Source organism: Phyllobates terribilis, unplaced genomic scaffold (assembly GCF_046119375.1).
Source record: "Phyllobates terribilis strain yellow unplaced genomic scaffold, ASM4611937v1 Scaffold_11__3_contigs__length_659146591, whole genome shotgun sequence".
Lineage (NCBI taxonomy): Eukaryota > Metazoa > Chordata > Amphibia > Anura > Dendrobatidae > Phyllobates > Phyllobates terribilis.
In genome coordinates, this window is record NW_027362771.1 from 539,044,272 (window position 1) to 539,058,384 (window position 14,113).

Genomic DNA, 14,113 nt, shown 5'->3' on the forward strand with positions numbered 1-14,113 from the left:
GAAGACTATGTGGGGTCCATTATATTGTATGGAAGACCATGTGGGGGCCATTATTCTGTATGAAGGACTATGTGGGGCTATTACACTGTATGAAGCACTATGTGGTGCCATTATACAGTATGGAGGACTATGTGAGGCCCATTATATAGTGTGGAGGGCTGTATGGGATCACAGTTGTGGCATCATACTGTGTTGGAGTCACCATACTTTGCCAGGGGAGTTGAGGGGTGGAGGGATACAGTAGGGTCATCATACCATGCGCGTGGAGTGTACTGTGGAGATATTCACTCTGGGGGTATTATACTGTGTTTGGGGGCACTTTTGTTAGGGCAATGAAAGAGCAATTTAGGGGCTTCAATAGGAGGAAAATCACTTTGTAAGGGCTGTAAAGTTGTGAGATATTCTCTTCTGTGACCCTGCCGAATATTAAGGTGTTTTTCTTCTGCTATGGGACCCCATGATTTCATTGTACGCCCCTGCCCACGAGGAAATACTCAATGCTCCAGTCATGTGTTCGGTCTCTTAAGATTTATTAATTAAAATGTACTTTGTCTGCGGGACAACCCCTTTAAGTTTGTTTCCATATTAGATGATAAGGAAAAACTTCCTCCATTGTAAACATTTTTTTTTAATAAATATCAAAGTTGTCCCACGACTTTGTCCAACTTCTTAATTTTGGCCCTCTGTGTATTTGAGTTTGACATCCCTCCTCTAGACCCAAATACACAATCTGTAATAGTGTCCCCCAACTCTGTAGTACTGGTCTCAATATGTGGGGCAGAAGGAACTATTGTGGTCCATCAGGCTCCAGTGTCTAGATGCCACCACTCCATCTAGTCAAATCCCTAATTTTTGAGACACCGGCTGTAAAATGAGAAATATATCTACAACGATGGCAATGTTTCCACGTGGATAATCATTCCCATTGTTATGAATAACGCTGAACATGTATTTTCTATGGCGTTTAATCAGTAGTAACAAGAAAAAATGAAAACTTATGGATTACCAATATTTTTATTAACTGACGTGGAGCTAATCATTAGATATTGTCTTTCTTACTCTCTTCGTTATCAGATATTGTTACGCCAGTTTATGCCCATCCTCCTCCTCAGCCGTTACCCCATTGCCTGTAAAAGGGAAACGGTGATGTATAGATTCAATGACCATTTTATGCTGCATGATGGATTATTGTATTATCACAAATATTCATATAATAATTGAATACTAATTACTAATTGAATTACTAATAATCCCAGTTTAGTACTAAATTCTTGCAAGCTTCAAATAGAGGATGGGGGGGGGTGTAAAGTTTCAGATGTGTTTCTCTTTGGAAATTGTCCGCTGCCTGCCTTCCCCACAATATTCATGAGTTCATATTTATTTCTAGTGCATTCCCAAAATCCAATAAAACTGTTAATCCTCTGCTTTATTATGCTATGGTAATAGAACGGGTGCAGTCGTAGTAGAAGAGCCACTGGCTATAGGGAGATGTTGCCTGAAGTTATTTGATTCCCTTATAGAGGACATTTAATACCAACTGAGACGCATCGTACAGTGCCAAGGCTCCCGGCTGTGTATTTTAAGAGGCTGGTGCCTAGAGCAACTACGGTAGGAAGCTGTAGAGAACCGGCTTTATATCTATTTTTTTTCTTTGTGGGGTGGAGGGAGTGGGAAGGTGGTGGCTGATCATAAACAAGTGACAAACTTGATTTCCTCAGCTCATGCATGGACGCGCTCATAGATCGGTGTGCGAGCTGAATGGAACGTCCATGGGTCCGTACACCACTCTGTGCAAGCGCTTACGCAGAACCTGCTTGCAGAGGGGAGCACTTCAGAGCAGTGTTTTGAGCGATCGGTGGGGGTCTCAGGTCTGTAGCATATTTAAGATTGTATAACATATCAAAAATAATTTCAAATGAGAGGTACACACTAAAGGGCAGCACGGTGGCTCAATGGTCCTTGGTTAATATCCCTAAAACAACAATATCTGCAAGGAGTTTGTAAGTTCTCCCCGTTTTTGCGTGGATTTCCTCCAGGGTTGTGGAGTTGGAGTCCATTTTGGTGGAGTCGGTATAAAATGGACAAACTCCGACTCCTAAAATATATCATAAATTGGGTTTAGTAGTACAATGCAGGATGTGCTGTAAATTTTTTCATAAGAATTTGGGAACGTTATGAAATGTCCTATAAATGTCTGTTCTGTTCCTCATCTAAGGATCTCGGCTTTTAGTTGAGATGAATCTGTGCTGCACTTTATGTACATGCTCAACAGCGAGGTAGGGCTGTGGAGTCGGAGTCGTCGAGTCGGGAGTCATTGTAATTGAGGAGTCGGAGGTTTGGCTTACCGACTCCACAGCCCTGTTTTCCTCCGGATTCTCTGGATTCCTCCCAAACTCCAAAGACATACTGATAAGGAATGTAGATTGTGAGCCCCATTGGGGACAGCGATGATGATGTCTGTAAAGGGCTGTGGAATTATTGGTGCTATATAAGTGAGCAGGATAATAATAAAGGGTTATTTGTTTGACCAATGGGACCCCCCAGAGATCGGGGCTATGTAACCCAGGAACAGAGCTCTGTCTTGAATGGAGCAGAGGTGGATATACTCAACCTTCACTCCATTCACTGTCTGAATGCACCCGAATATCATGTGCACCTCCACTCATAATAAGATTGGGCTCTGCAGAGCTCGGGTTCGGGAGTTTCATAGCCTTGATCTCGGGATTGTGGGGGTCCTAATAGTCAGACCCCCTGTAATCAGTAAGTTATCCCCCATATTTTCGATGGGGGGTAACATAATCTTGGGGAATAAGGGTTAGTTTACACGGCCTGACGGCACTAAACCTTTACCGATCAGTAGTTGTTTAATAGCGTGTTAACACAGCCAGACCAAAGTGAACAATGCGTACTGAGAGATCTGTAATAGATCACTCAGTGCGCATGGGTGGCCAAAGCTGTCAGCAGTGCGAGTCCTGTTTACACGGGATGATGCACCACAGACAACGGTGATCTTTTGCACTGTGCAAACAATCATTTCGCCAGACAAACGAGGGCTTTTCTCATTCATCGGGTTATTTTTTAGGCCTCATAAAATATCCAAACACCCAATGAATGGGACAACATTTGCTCATTGCCAGGTTGCCAACATTTGCTCAATCAGACTGCCATGTTTACATGGGATCCGGAACAAATAGTTATTGCCTTTAAAGGGCCCTTTTCTGTTTATTCCCGCCCCAACGACGACCTGTAGAGAAAGAGGAGAACAGTGGCTCACTGGTTAGCACTGTTGCCCTGCGGTGCTGGGGTTCTGGCGTTGATGGCTTCTAACTGCGTGGTTGTCCTCAGGGTACTAAAAGTTCCTCCTACACTGCAAAAATATATTGAGAAGTTAATTTAGAATTTCAATTGTGAACCCAATGGACACAGTGAGTTAGGATGCCATTCAGCACACCATTAAAATAAATAAACTCAAGGAACAGAGTAGTGGAAACATCACCGGCTTTATGCTCTGTCACTATTTTACATCTTTCAGTCTTCTAAAACACGTCTTTCTTGTTTTGCTTCTCCCAATCTAGGTCCCGTTACTCCCACCCCACCAGTGGTCACAGTTACTCTACCTCCACCTCCAGTGACGGTTACCACTTTACCTTCTGCCACCACTACTGTCCGCCGGCAACCCCTTACCACGCATCCAGTGGGCGCTATAAATCAAATAGGTCATGATCCTCCTACCCCTGGTACACGGCGTCCTCCCCCTTCTAACCAGAATTCACATCCAGAAATTTTTTGTCCAGCCCGTGAGGAGAGGAAAGTACAATGGCCGGCCACCCAGCAAGGCATGCGAGTAGAAAGGCCATGTCCAAAGGGCACACGTGGTAAGTAGTCATTTAAGGCATTTTAATAGTTTTTTTGCAGAATTATGGAGAGTTGACTCTGATTACATTATATGAACTCATCAGTTTCACTGACCACGGGCATGAATGGGGATATCATGACTCTCGAAAGCCGATGTTGGTGGACAGAATGGTCAGCGTGTTGTATTTCAACATGCTCATTCCTTTTGTTCTCAAGGGAGACACGCCACTGTTAGGGGTGTCTATCAGCAAATTATTCCCCTCTCTCAATTGAGAACATATGCTTGTTGGGTATGTGGTGGTTGGGAGGACCATCAGCTATATATGGTGTATGGCTACCTTAAATTTTACCATGGTCTATACATCATCATATCATAAAACTACACAATTATAGTAGATCATGAAGGAAAAACACCCTCCACCAAATATGACTGTTCCTATCTATTTACACATAAAAATAAGTAATTACAGAGACTGTAACAGTTAAAGGGAATCAGTCACCAGGTTTTTGGTATGTAATCTGAGAGTAACATAATGTAGGGGCTGACACACTGATTCCAGCAATGTGTCACTTACTAGGCTGCTTGGCGTAGTTGTGATAGAATCACAGTTTTCTCTGCTGCAGATCTGGCAGAGCTTGGAATGCTGAGCTCAGTATAACCCCGCCCACACCACTGATTGGCTGCTTTCTGTGTACACTGTACATTGACAGAAAGCTGCTAATCAGTTATGGGGGCGGGGTCACACAGAGCAGGAAGACTACATGGCACGAGACAACTAGTCCTCTAATGATAATCTCCTGCTGATAAAACAGTGATTTTATTGAAACAAGAACACACAGCCCAGTATGTGACACATCGCTGGAATCAGGGTCTGAGCTCCTACATCATGGTGCTCTCAGATTACATAGCAAAAACGGCTGACAGATTCCCTTTAATATAATCCTAATTCTTCTGTAGCCAGTAATTGTTTGAACTGATCTGGAATCAGACGACAGAACCTTCTTTCTCTGTAAGTTCTCCCCTCTATCTTTTCTCAGGCATTGCCTCTTTTCTCTGTTTGCCCACATTGGCCATATGGAACCCTCGAGGCCCCGATCTAAGTAATTGCACTTCTCCCTGGGTCAATCAAGTGGCACAGAAGGTGAGAAGATGCCACACTCATACAGAGAATGCTTTCTTTTTTTTAACCGTTATTTTACTACTTGTATCTTTTTTTATGTTTGTATTTTTGAACCTTTCAATGGTTCTAAGATTATATTTATGTCTCCACAATTAACGTTGGCTCCTATTCTATAATCTCAGATTAAGAGTGGGGAGAACGCCGCTAACATTGCAGGGGAATTAGCCCGTCACACCCGTGGACAGATCTATGCAGGGGACGTTACATCGTCCGTACGTCTTCTAGAACAGCTGGTTGATATTCTTGATGCTCAGTTACAAGCCCTAAGACCAATTGAACGAGAGAGTGCTGGGAAGAATTACAATAGGGTAAGTAGAGGTGCCTCAAACTATTAATTTATCTTACTCATCTACTCCTTGGCCTAGTGGTTGCTAATTCATCTAATGCTCATTCCACTTGCAAAATCAGGCTACACAATGCACATACTTATGAGTCAATGACCATTAAAACACTGACACCTCGGGTGCAGCCGTCTGCTTAACAAACAGGATGAGGCTGTCAAATGACGGCTGCTCCTTCTGAGAAAACATCAGAATTATTCCCACATCTCTGTTCATTTGTGTCAGCAAAAAAAGGACCATTTTTCATCCATGTCACAGTCCATCTTTCATCCGTTTGTGCTCCGTTTTTCAGTTTCTCTCAAAAAGTGCATGAAAATTTCTCATTCAACTTTTAGCAAGCAATTAGTTTTTAAGGGAGTTGTCTGGTCTAAAACTACAAGTCTGCAGTCACTCTATGTGAATGCAGACTTGTGAATCCTTACATTGCGCGCACTGCGAGCTAGGAGGATTATCCGGTGGCCATATTCAGACTAGACGTGTCTGGCCTTGCTCAACACACTTACATTGAACAAGGCTGCACACTTCTAGTCAGCATGTGCTGCATGTATGCAAATCAAATACTTGCTGTCATGCACCCACTAGTCCCGAAGCGTAAGAATCCTCACAACGTGCAGTGTACACAATGTGAGGATTCACAAGTCTGCAGTCACATAGAATGACTGCAGACTTGTAGCTTAAGACCGGACAACGCCTTTAAGGACATATTCACTTGAATGGACCAGAGTAGGACATGTCTCCGTTTTATTTTTTGCCAACTATTTGTCTACCCCCCCAAAAAAATAGAAACACAACCCAAATTCATGGTTGCTGAAGGCACGTTAATACCAATAGGTAAGAACGTGCCGGGACAGCAGCATAGCTCCAAGATACATATAATAACAGGAGACAACAAGAGCTTTTAAATGCAAATATGAAAATTCTTTATTAAATAAATATATAAATTGTAAAAATTTCACATAGAGTCAATAAAACATCTACAATGTGTACAGGACAGAAGCAGACACCCCAAACGGATAACCACTCCAAGGGGTAAAGTGGAAGGTAATGAAGTTAACAAGTATACAAAAGCCACCTATCAGCACATTAACCACCTAGCAGAAAGACTATTAGGAGGTAACATTAGATGAAGGGGAGCAGAAAATGCTGCTAAAACACCCCATAGCTAATCAAAAGCCAATCAGAGGGAACACTGAATGATAGCCCTCCTGAAAAATTGTGCTGAACTGGAACAAAAGTGAAACCAGTAGTGGACACTTACCCAAGGATAGGAGACCCCCCAGTGGGATGAAAGGGTGCTAAAACAACTTCCCAACGCGCGTTTCGCGTTGACAGTGCGTTGCTTTCTCAAGGGAAGGTGCAAAGCTCAGTATTATATAATGCATCTGTGTGCTGTACATGGAAAACACCTAGATGACAGAAACTGACATGAGAAAAAAGGCTTAAGGCTGGGTGTCACTGTAACACGCTCTTGTTAAAGGGAACCTGGCAGTAGGTTTTTCCTTTACAAACTGCTGCCACCACATTATGTATGGATCCTAATGGTCGTCTGTAGACCCCCTTTATATTGCCACAATAGTGCGGCATACCTTTGAAAAATAGTTTTATAAAGCATGCAAATCTGTTCCAAGCGGTCCAATGGGTGTCTCTGAACCATGCTTGGCACTACCTCCCTGCCCGCCATTAGTGCCTCCCACCTTTGATAGACGTAGATGACATCTCCAATCCATTCCATCTGTAAAAGACGTCAATTAAAGGCGGAGGGCTTGTTATTTTTCAAAGGTATGCCGCACTACTGTGGTGATATAAAGAGGTTGTAGAGACATGTGTCAATACGGAAATAAGGTGGTAGCAGCAGCAGTTTATAAAAGGAAAACTTGACTTTCAGATTTGGTTCACACGACCAATTTTTCCACATGCGAAAAAAACGGCCCAATTATTCTGATCAGAGTTTGATCAGAGTGGCATTAGTTTTTCTCGTATGTGGAGAGAAAAAAAAAAGTTTCTCCACCTTCTCCATTCTGTCAGTCTGGGAAAATTTTTTCAATGGACCCATAGAGTTGCATTGCCGATTTTGATCTTAACCCTTGGATCAAAATTGGACATGTCTGTGATTTTTTCCACTGAGCACTCAGTCCGAGAAAAAAATCGGACATGTGCACAGCACCATAGAATATCATACATACAGTATGAGTGAAATCCATGAAAACCAGATAAAACTTGTATGAGAAAATCAGTCGTGTGCACGAACCCTTAAGAACATAACAAAACATGCTTTTATACGCTGTGTATTTCGACAATGCATTTTTAATAAGTGCACACAGGCAGAGACCTGTCAATCAAGGGCAGCGGGCAGGGAGAAGCTGCCGGGGTCCCGCCTGTTCTACTAGTTTACCGTGCGGCTCAGTAGCCGGCAGCTCTTAAAGTTTGTTTTTCTCTGTAACACCGCAGCGTTTCAGAGTCAAATATACCAGCCAGTGCCTGATACATGCAGTCCGCGGATCGGGCAGCATGTATCAGCTATCAGGTTCTCTTTAAACAAGTATATAAAAAATGCATGAAAATTGTAATAAAATAAAAGTGAATAAAACACCCAGTGAAAACCCAGCCGTTCACCCCATTCACACCTCTTTGTTTCACGTACATGTTCTACCTTTGTTTTCCATGGATAGAACACGTACCCATTATATTCTATGGGGTTGTTCACATATCCGTTTCTTTGGAGACCAATTGCCCCCCACCCACCCAAAAAAAGGAAAACAAAAAGAATTCCGAAAAATGTTCTTTTGATCCAATTTGTGGAACAACGCATAGACGACAGAGACTGTGGATGTGTGGAATGACGCCATTCATGTTGCATTTGTGCGCTGTCATTCTATACATCCTTGGCGCACAGAAGAAGGAGGGGAATTTGCAAGATTTGCATTGTGCGTCCAGTCGCATGTGTGAACAGTGTTGTTCTCTGATTTTTCCTGTATACATAAATTATTCTGCTGCTGACCTATAGATGCATTATGCATGCTGGTTTTTAACCCTTTTTTATTATTTTACAGATGCACAAGAGGGAGAGAACCTGCAAGGATTACATCAAGGTAACGGAGGATATAGTAGTGTTATATCTGATGTTGTGCAGGTGCTAGCATCACTATTCTGTGGACGCTCTCTGTGCCACGTACAGTCATATCCAGTCCGCATTACTGTATCCCAGCAGGTAATAGTTACTGGTGAGGACATTTTTATTCTTATTTGTGCAGGCGGTGGTGGAGACAGTGGATAACCTTTTACGCCCAGAAGCACTACCCTCATGGAGAGACATGAATGTCACAGAGCAAGAACACGCGGCTACCATGTTACTGGACATACTGGAGGAAGGGGCTTTCCTAGTAGCTGATAATGTCAAGGAACCTGCACGCTTCCAGACTGCTAAGCCAAATGTTGGTGAGTCACCAGCCATTATTTTAGGAATATTAATAAAAAATATGAATATTCAAAGCTAAACTTCTGGCGGAAATAAGAATATTTTACGTTGAGGGATTACAATTATTGATGAACTGATTCCCACTCGCATCATATCGTAGAGTTTCATTATCAAAATCATTGCATTGGTGAACTCCTTCAACTGTTGTGGTCCAGACCACCCAAAACTATGCTCAGTCGACATGAAAGCTAAAAAAGTGAACATGATTTGACAAGATGGAAGCTTCACAGTTTTAAGGTTGAAGTAAGACACAAGTCCATCGAGTTCAACCTAGAACCTAACATGCTGATCCAGAGGAAGACAAAACCTCCATGGGACAGATGTTAATTGCATCATATTAGGGGAAAAATTCCTTTCTGCTCTTGCTCCTCAGAGCAGTTCCCTAGGTCAACGTCCCATCACAGAATCTAGTACCTATAACCTGTAATAATATGGCCCAAATTCATCAAGATTGGTGATGTTCACACGGGTCTTAATGAGGGAATGTGTTGGAGTCCGATGCTCCTGATTCATTGAAAGGCGCACACCTCTTAATGAGTCAGGAACATCTAACGAGTGGAGCGCCTCTTGACACAAATCATGGACTGGAGTAATATTTCTGGTGTAAGGAATGCAATAGCTTGCCCTGCACCCGTCCTGCCCCAGCTCTGCCAAAATGGGCAGAGGTGGGCAAACTGGCATAAAAACTGCAAAAGTCTCACATTTTTTGCTCAAAAAAATGGAGTTTTCAAACCGATTTCCACCAGAATTCTGGCATTATCACTTTGATGAATTGGTGTCTATATTTTTCAGTGTGTTTTCTTCCCTACTGATTAACCTGTTAGGTTATAAGTTGAACTCGATGGACTTGTGTCTTATTTCAACCTTAAAAGAAACTATGAAACTATGAAGAAATGCTTCCGGGGCTTTCCTGTACTTGGGCAAGTTGTAGTCTTTAAGCAGCTGGAGAACCACAGGTTGGGGACCACTGTACTACACAATTTCTCGACCAGTAACACACATTTCCACATATTTGGTTTCTAAAAGTGTACTATCTCACCAAAATTTCAAAATATTTTGCTACGGAGATCTATTAATGGGACTATGTCATCAGAGACACCTTCTTTCCATCAGCTAGTCACCCCAGGTCTGGCTTTCAGCACCTCTAGCAAACATCTGATATTCCTAAGGAAATCTGCTGCCATTCTTCTCTTCTGCCGCGCCCAGGCTAGGGAAAATGAAGCTTTATTTGATGGAGAATTCAGATGATTGTTTGTCGGGATGATACAAGGATGGGTCAAGTCCTCCATAACGGGAGCCAGTCCTAGAATCCCAGACAGAGGAACCACCTCTATGAAGTTTATAAACCATAAATTCTGCTGATTAAATAACCCCTTTATTTTTATCCCAGCCTTTCTGTAATTACATTACCAAAGCAGAACCCTCCCTTACAGTAGATGCAGATGGCCGTAGAGTTTCTCATCCTAGAGAATCAGGCTGATTATGCAAATGACACTCTGATCAAACTCTGATCACACCGAGCTCCGATTCTCTCGGATGAGGAGAAGACGGAGAAAAAAAATTCATCCGAGTGCAGTCCAATGGTTTCCACACTCTCATTGACTTGCATGGTCAAGTGCAATCCGAATATCAAATACAACTTGGGTATACAGCAATTTTTTCCTTGGACAGTCTCTGTCCATGTAAAAATCGAACATGTGCTCGACCCCATAGACTAACCTTGGTCCGAGTGTGAACCGATGTTTTGTCAGATCGCAGTCAGACCGAAAATACGCTCGTCTGCACGAACCCTTAAAAGGGTTGTCTCGTGTTATTAAATGGGTAAAATTGCAAAGTGCTTGTATTAAAAATCCTTTTTGTTATAATTTTTAATTCAATAGTTTACAGATCATTACTAAAATTACCTGTCACCTCCGGAATCTATGATAGGTAGCCAGTTTCCTATGCAAAGAGCGCACGCTCACAAGCTCTCTGCTGTACAGCTTTCAAGCACGGCTCTGAAGCAGCGCACCCGGGCTCTTTCGATGCCCCCACTGCTAGCAGCATCTGAGAACACACAATTTGTGCCAGTGGCTCAACTGTGCCACCAGCAGGAACTATTAATCTACAGGAGCGCACCGCTTCACCGACAAGCAGGAAGCTGGAAAGCTGGGAAGTGGTGAACTCCTGAAGACAACATGAGATAACCCCGATCAATATACATGAGATAACTCTCAGTCGAAGGTTCATTAGGAAGACAGCTATCTCTTCCCAACTCCTGCATACATACGGAACTAAGTCGAGCGTTCAGGTGTTTTCAACAGGGAGAGTATAAAGCTCTGGCAGGGGCTTATCTCCCCTTTAAACAAAAGGTTCAGCCATGGAAATTCCAATTGGCTGTTAATTCTGTCCCATGAGAACAAATGTTCAGGAGAGTCGGGAGGCCCTCATACACATCAGGTGGTCTACTGGTCCCACCAAAATTGGCTGGTTTGGCCGAATTTCATCTATATGTTTGAGGGCCTTTGGGTTGTGATTAGTCTGGCATAATAGTTCTGGATTTATAGGATACATAACAGATTTTTTGAACCATTTCCCATTTCATGTATTTGCGCTTGCGAACAGAGCCTTACAATAACTATGTCAAAACAAGCTGAAATAGATGGACCTGTCAATGGCCGTACCGTGTCACCAAACTAGATGTCACGTTGTAAAACCCAACCATTCAACAAACCCTGTTCTTCTATTCAGCGTAGCGTTAATCAACCCTATATTGCTTATTAAAGAAGTGATGTTTGCTCTGTGCCTACATCTATGCTCTCTCCAATGGTAATTCCACAAGTGTCAGATGTGATGCTGAAATTTCTGCAAGCGAGAAACAGTTCTGTTGATGTGAACGGAGTTGGTTCAACAGCAAGTATACGCTTTTCTGCAAGATCCATTAAGATGAATGGGACAGTCTCAGGAATGTCTGAATTTGCCCTAACCGTCCATGTCTTCTCGCAGTGCTGGAAGTTTCTGTCATAAACACCGATGACCCCGTCTCCGAGCTGATCTTCCCTCAAGACAACCACAGTGTCAGCTCTATCCAGCTGTCTGCCAGATCCATCAAGCAGAACAGTCGCAATGGTGAGATGTGTCATTATTTAGGTTGTGTTTCTCTCTGTAGATAAGTCGTTGCTGAGATGGTTATGTTCTTCTCTTTATTACATACAGTAAATTATATTCAACATCTCGACATTACGCATGGTTCAAAAGCTCTGCTGCAAGAGGCTATGGATTGAAATAAAAACAACATTTCTGAAAACATGATCGTGGCTAGTTAGAATTATATTGCTACTTTGTTCCATAGCCAAAGAAGTTAATAGATGGTCTAATTCACCAACTTCATTGGATCTATCTAAAAATGACAGGACTTGCAAAACTTAAGTATGTTACCCATCCAAGGTCTTTTTGAAGGGAATATGTCAGTAGGATCAACCCTCCTACGCTATCTATATGGGCTGGTAGATAATAGAAAGTTGAATAAAATGATACTTTGATATCCATGATCCGATGTCTTTTTGATCCACTTTTTATTGAATATGTAAATGAGCCATTAAGATCTATGGGCCGGACATAGATCTCCCTAAGAATCTGCCTCCGAGGCTTATTTTATATAAAAGAGGACGTTACTCATGTGAGACATGTAGATGAGGAGAGCAGAATGTCAGTCATTACATGTCTCACACTGTTAACACCCCCTTTCATTTAAAGTAAGTCTTGGAGGCAGATTCTCAGGGAGATCTATGTCCGGCCCATAGATCTTAATACCTCATTTATATATAAGAAAAATGTGGATTTCTCTGTAATAAGACATTGATCGTAGATATCAAGTTATAATTTTGTTAAACTTTCTATGACCTTTATGCCCATACTGACGGCTTCGGAGGGTTGATCCTACTGACAGACACTTTTTAAGCAAAAAGAAAAACCCATTGAGGCTCGATTGACACCTATATTGCTGATCCGTTGGCGGAACATTTTCCTATGTCTAAAGATGGCCATACACATTAGATGGCTGTCAGTTGAACGAAGCTTCAACTGATTGTTTGGCCGACAGCCATCTCAGCTGACTCTGCCATGCACAGGTCCGATCATTTGACCGAGCACTCTTGTGTCCTCTACGAGAAAGCAATCGCCAGACATGTTTAGTTATGGCTTTTCTTCGCGAGAACAATGTGATCAGCAGTTCAAATCAGAGATGCTGAACCGACAGCTCTCCTGAGTCCTGACGATCAATTGTCCGGGACTCCCATACACATTAGAGTGTCAGCCAAACCCGTCAATATTGGTGTGTTTGGACGACATTAGTCTAATGCGTATGGGGGGCCTGTAGTCACAAGCTTAGTACAAATGTGATCAGTTGATCAGTGTTGTTGGTGATTTTATAATTGTCTGCCAATTACTAATATCGTGGGAAAACTGGTCGTCTTCAGCCTCTTCCAGTATGATTCCAATATATTACCATTGTCTTTATGTGACAATTCACTCTTCAACTTTGTTATCACTGCAATCCCTGACTCCTAACATTTTCATGATTTTCCATCTCAGGGGTTGTGAAAGTGGTCTTCATCCTGTACAATAATTTGGGCCTCTTCTTGTCCACGGAGAATTCCACTGTACGCTTTGGTGGAGAAGGCAGCTCCTCGGGACACTCTTTGGTGGTGAACTCACAGATCATCGCAGCTTCGATTAATAAGGAGTCCAGCAGAGTTTTCCTCATGGACCCTGTTATTTTTACGCTACCACATTTACAGGTGAACGCAAACATTTAAAAGGGGATAGAGTACACTGTATATGGAAGACAGAAAAAAGCTGAATGTAAGAAACTATTGTTTAGCACCTGCAAACAGTTCTGGAAAATAAAGGGATAAATATCTGACGTAAAGTCGGGGAAAAACGCAGTAGAGACAGTGTAGACTTCGTTAGCCAAAAGAATGTCAAATGTCCACAATGGTGAAGCTTATCTTTTAGAAAGACATTTACAAAAGGACAATTTGACAGACAAGAAGGCTCCATTTATGGTTCAAATAGATTAAGCTATGGAAATCTAGTTGTTGGTATGGAAAATGGTAATTATTAAATCTGGCCATAAACTTTGGCTATTTGTTGGCAGATCCAATCGGAAAATGTATGGAGAGTAGATGATTTTGTAAAGGAAGTAGCCCAATTGGGTTTTGGCCGAGTTTATATTTGAGCTTGGAGAGCAGAAAGATTGTGTAGTAGACTTTGTATGTTAA

General features: G+C 42.3%; 1 protein-coding gene across 3 annotated transcripts in view; it reads left to right on the forward strand.

The window, feature by feature from the left end:
* The window catches only part of ADGRL1 (adhesion G protein-coupled receptor L1), a 492,076-nt gene that overhangs the window by 447,845 nt on the left and 30,118 nt on the right, over positions 1–14,113 (forward strand). For all 3 annotated transcript variants that reach the window (XM_073653856.1, XM_073653857.1, XM_073653858.1), the window contains 7 exons: positions 3,576–3,875; positions 4,894–4,997; positions 5,159–5,344; positions 8,428–8,466; positions 8,629–8,812; positions 11,838–11,960; positions 13,425–13,630. In XM_073653856.1, coding sequence (XP_073509957.1) covers positions 3,576–3,875; positions 4,894–4,997; positions 5,159–5,344; positions 8,428–8,466; positions 8,629–8,812; positions 11,838–11,960; positions 13,425–13,630 — 1,142 coding nt within the window. The remainder of the gene's footprint in view (positions 1–3,575; positions 3,876–4,893; positions 4,998–5,158; positions 5,345–8,427; positions 8,467–8,628; positions 8,813–11,837; positions 11,961–13,424; positions 13,631–14,113) is intronic.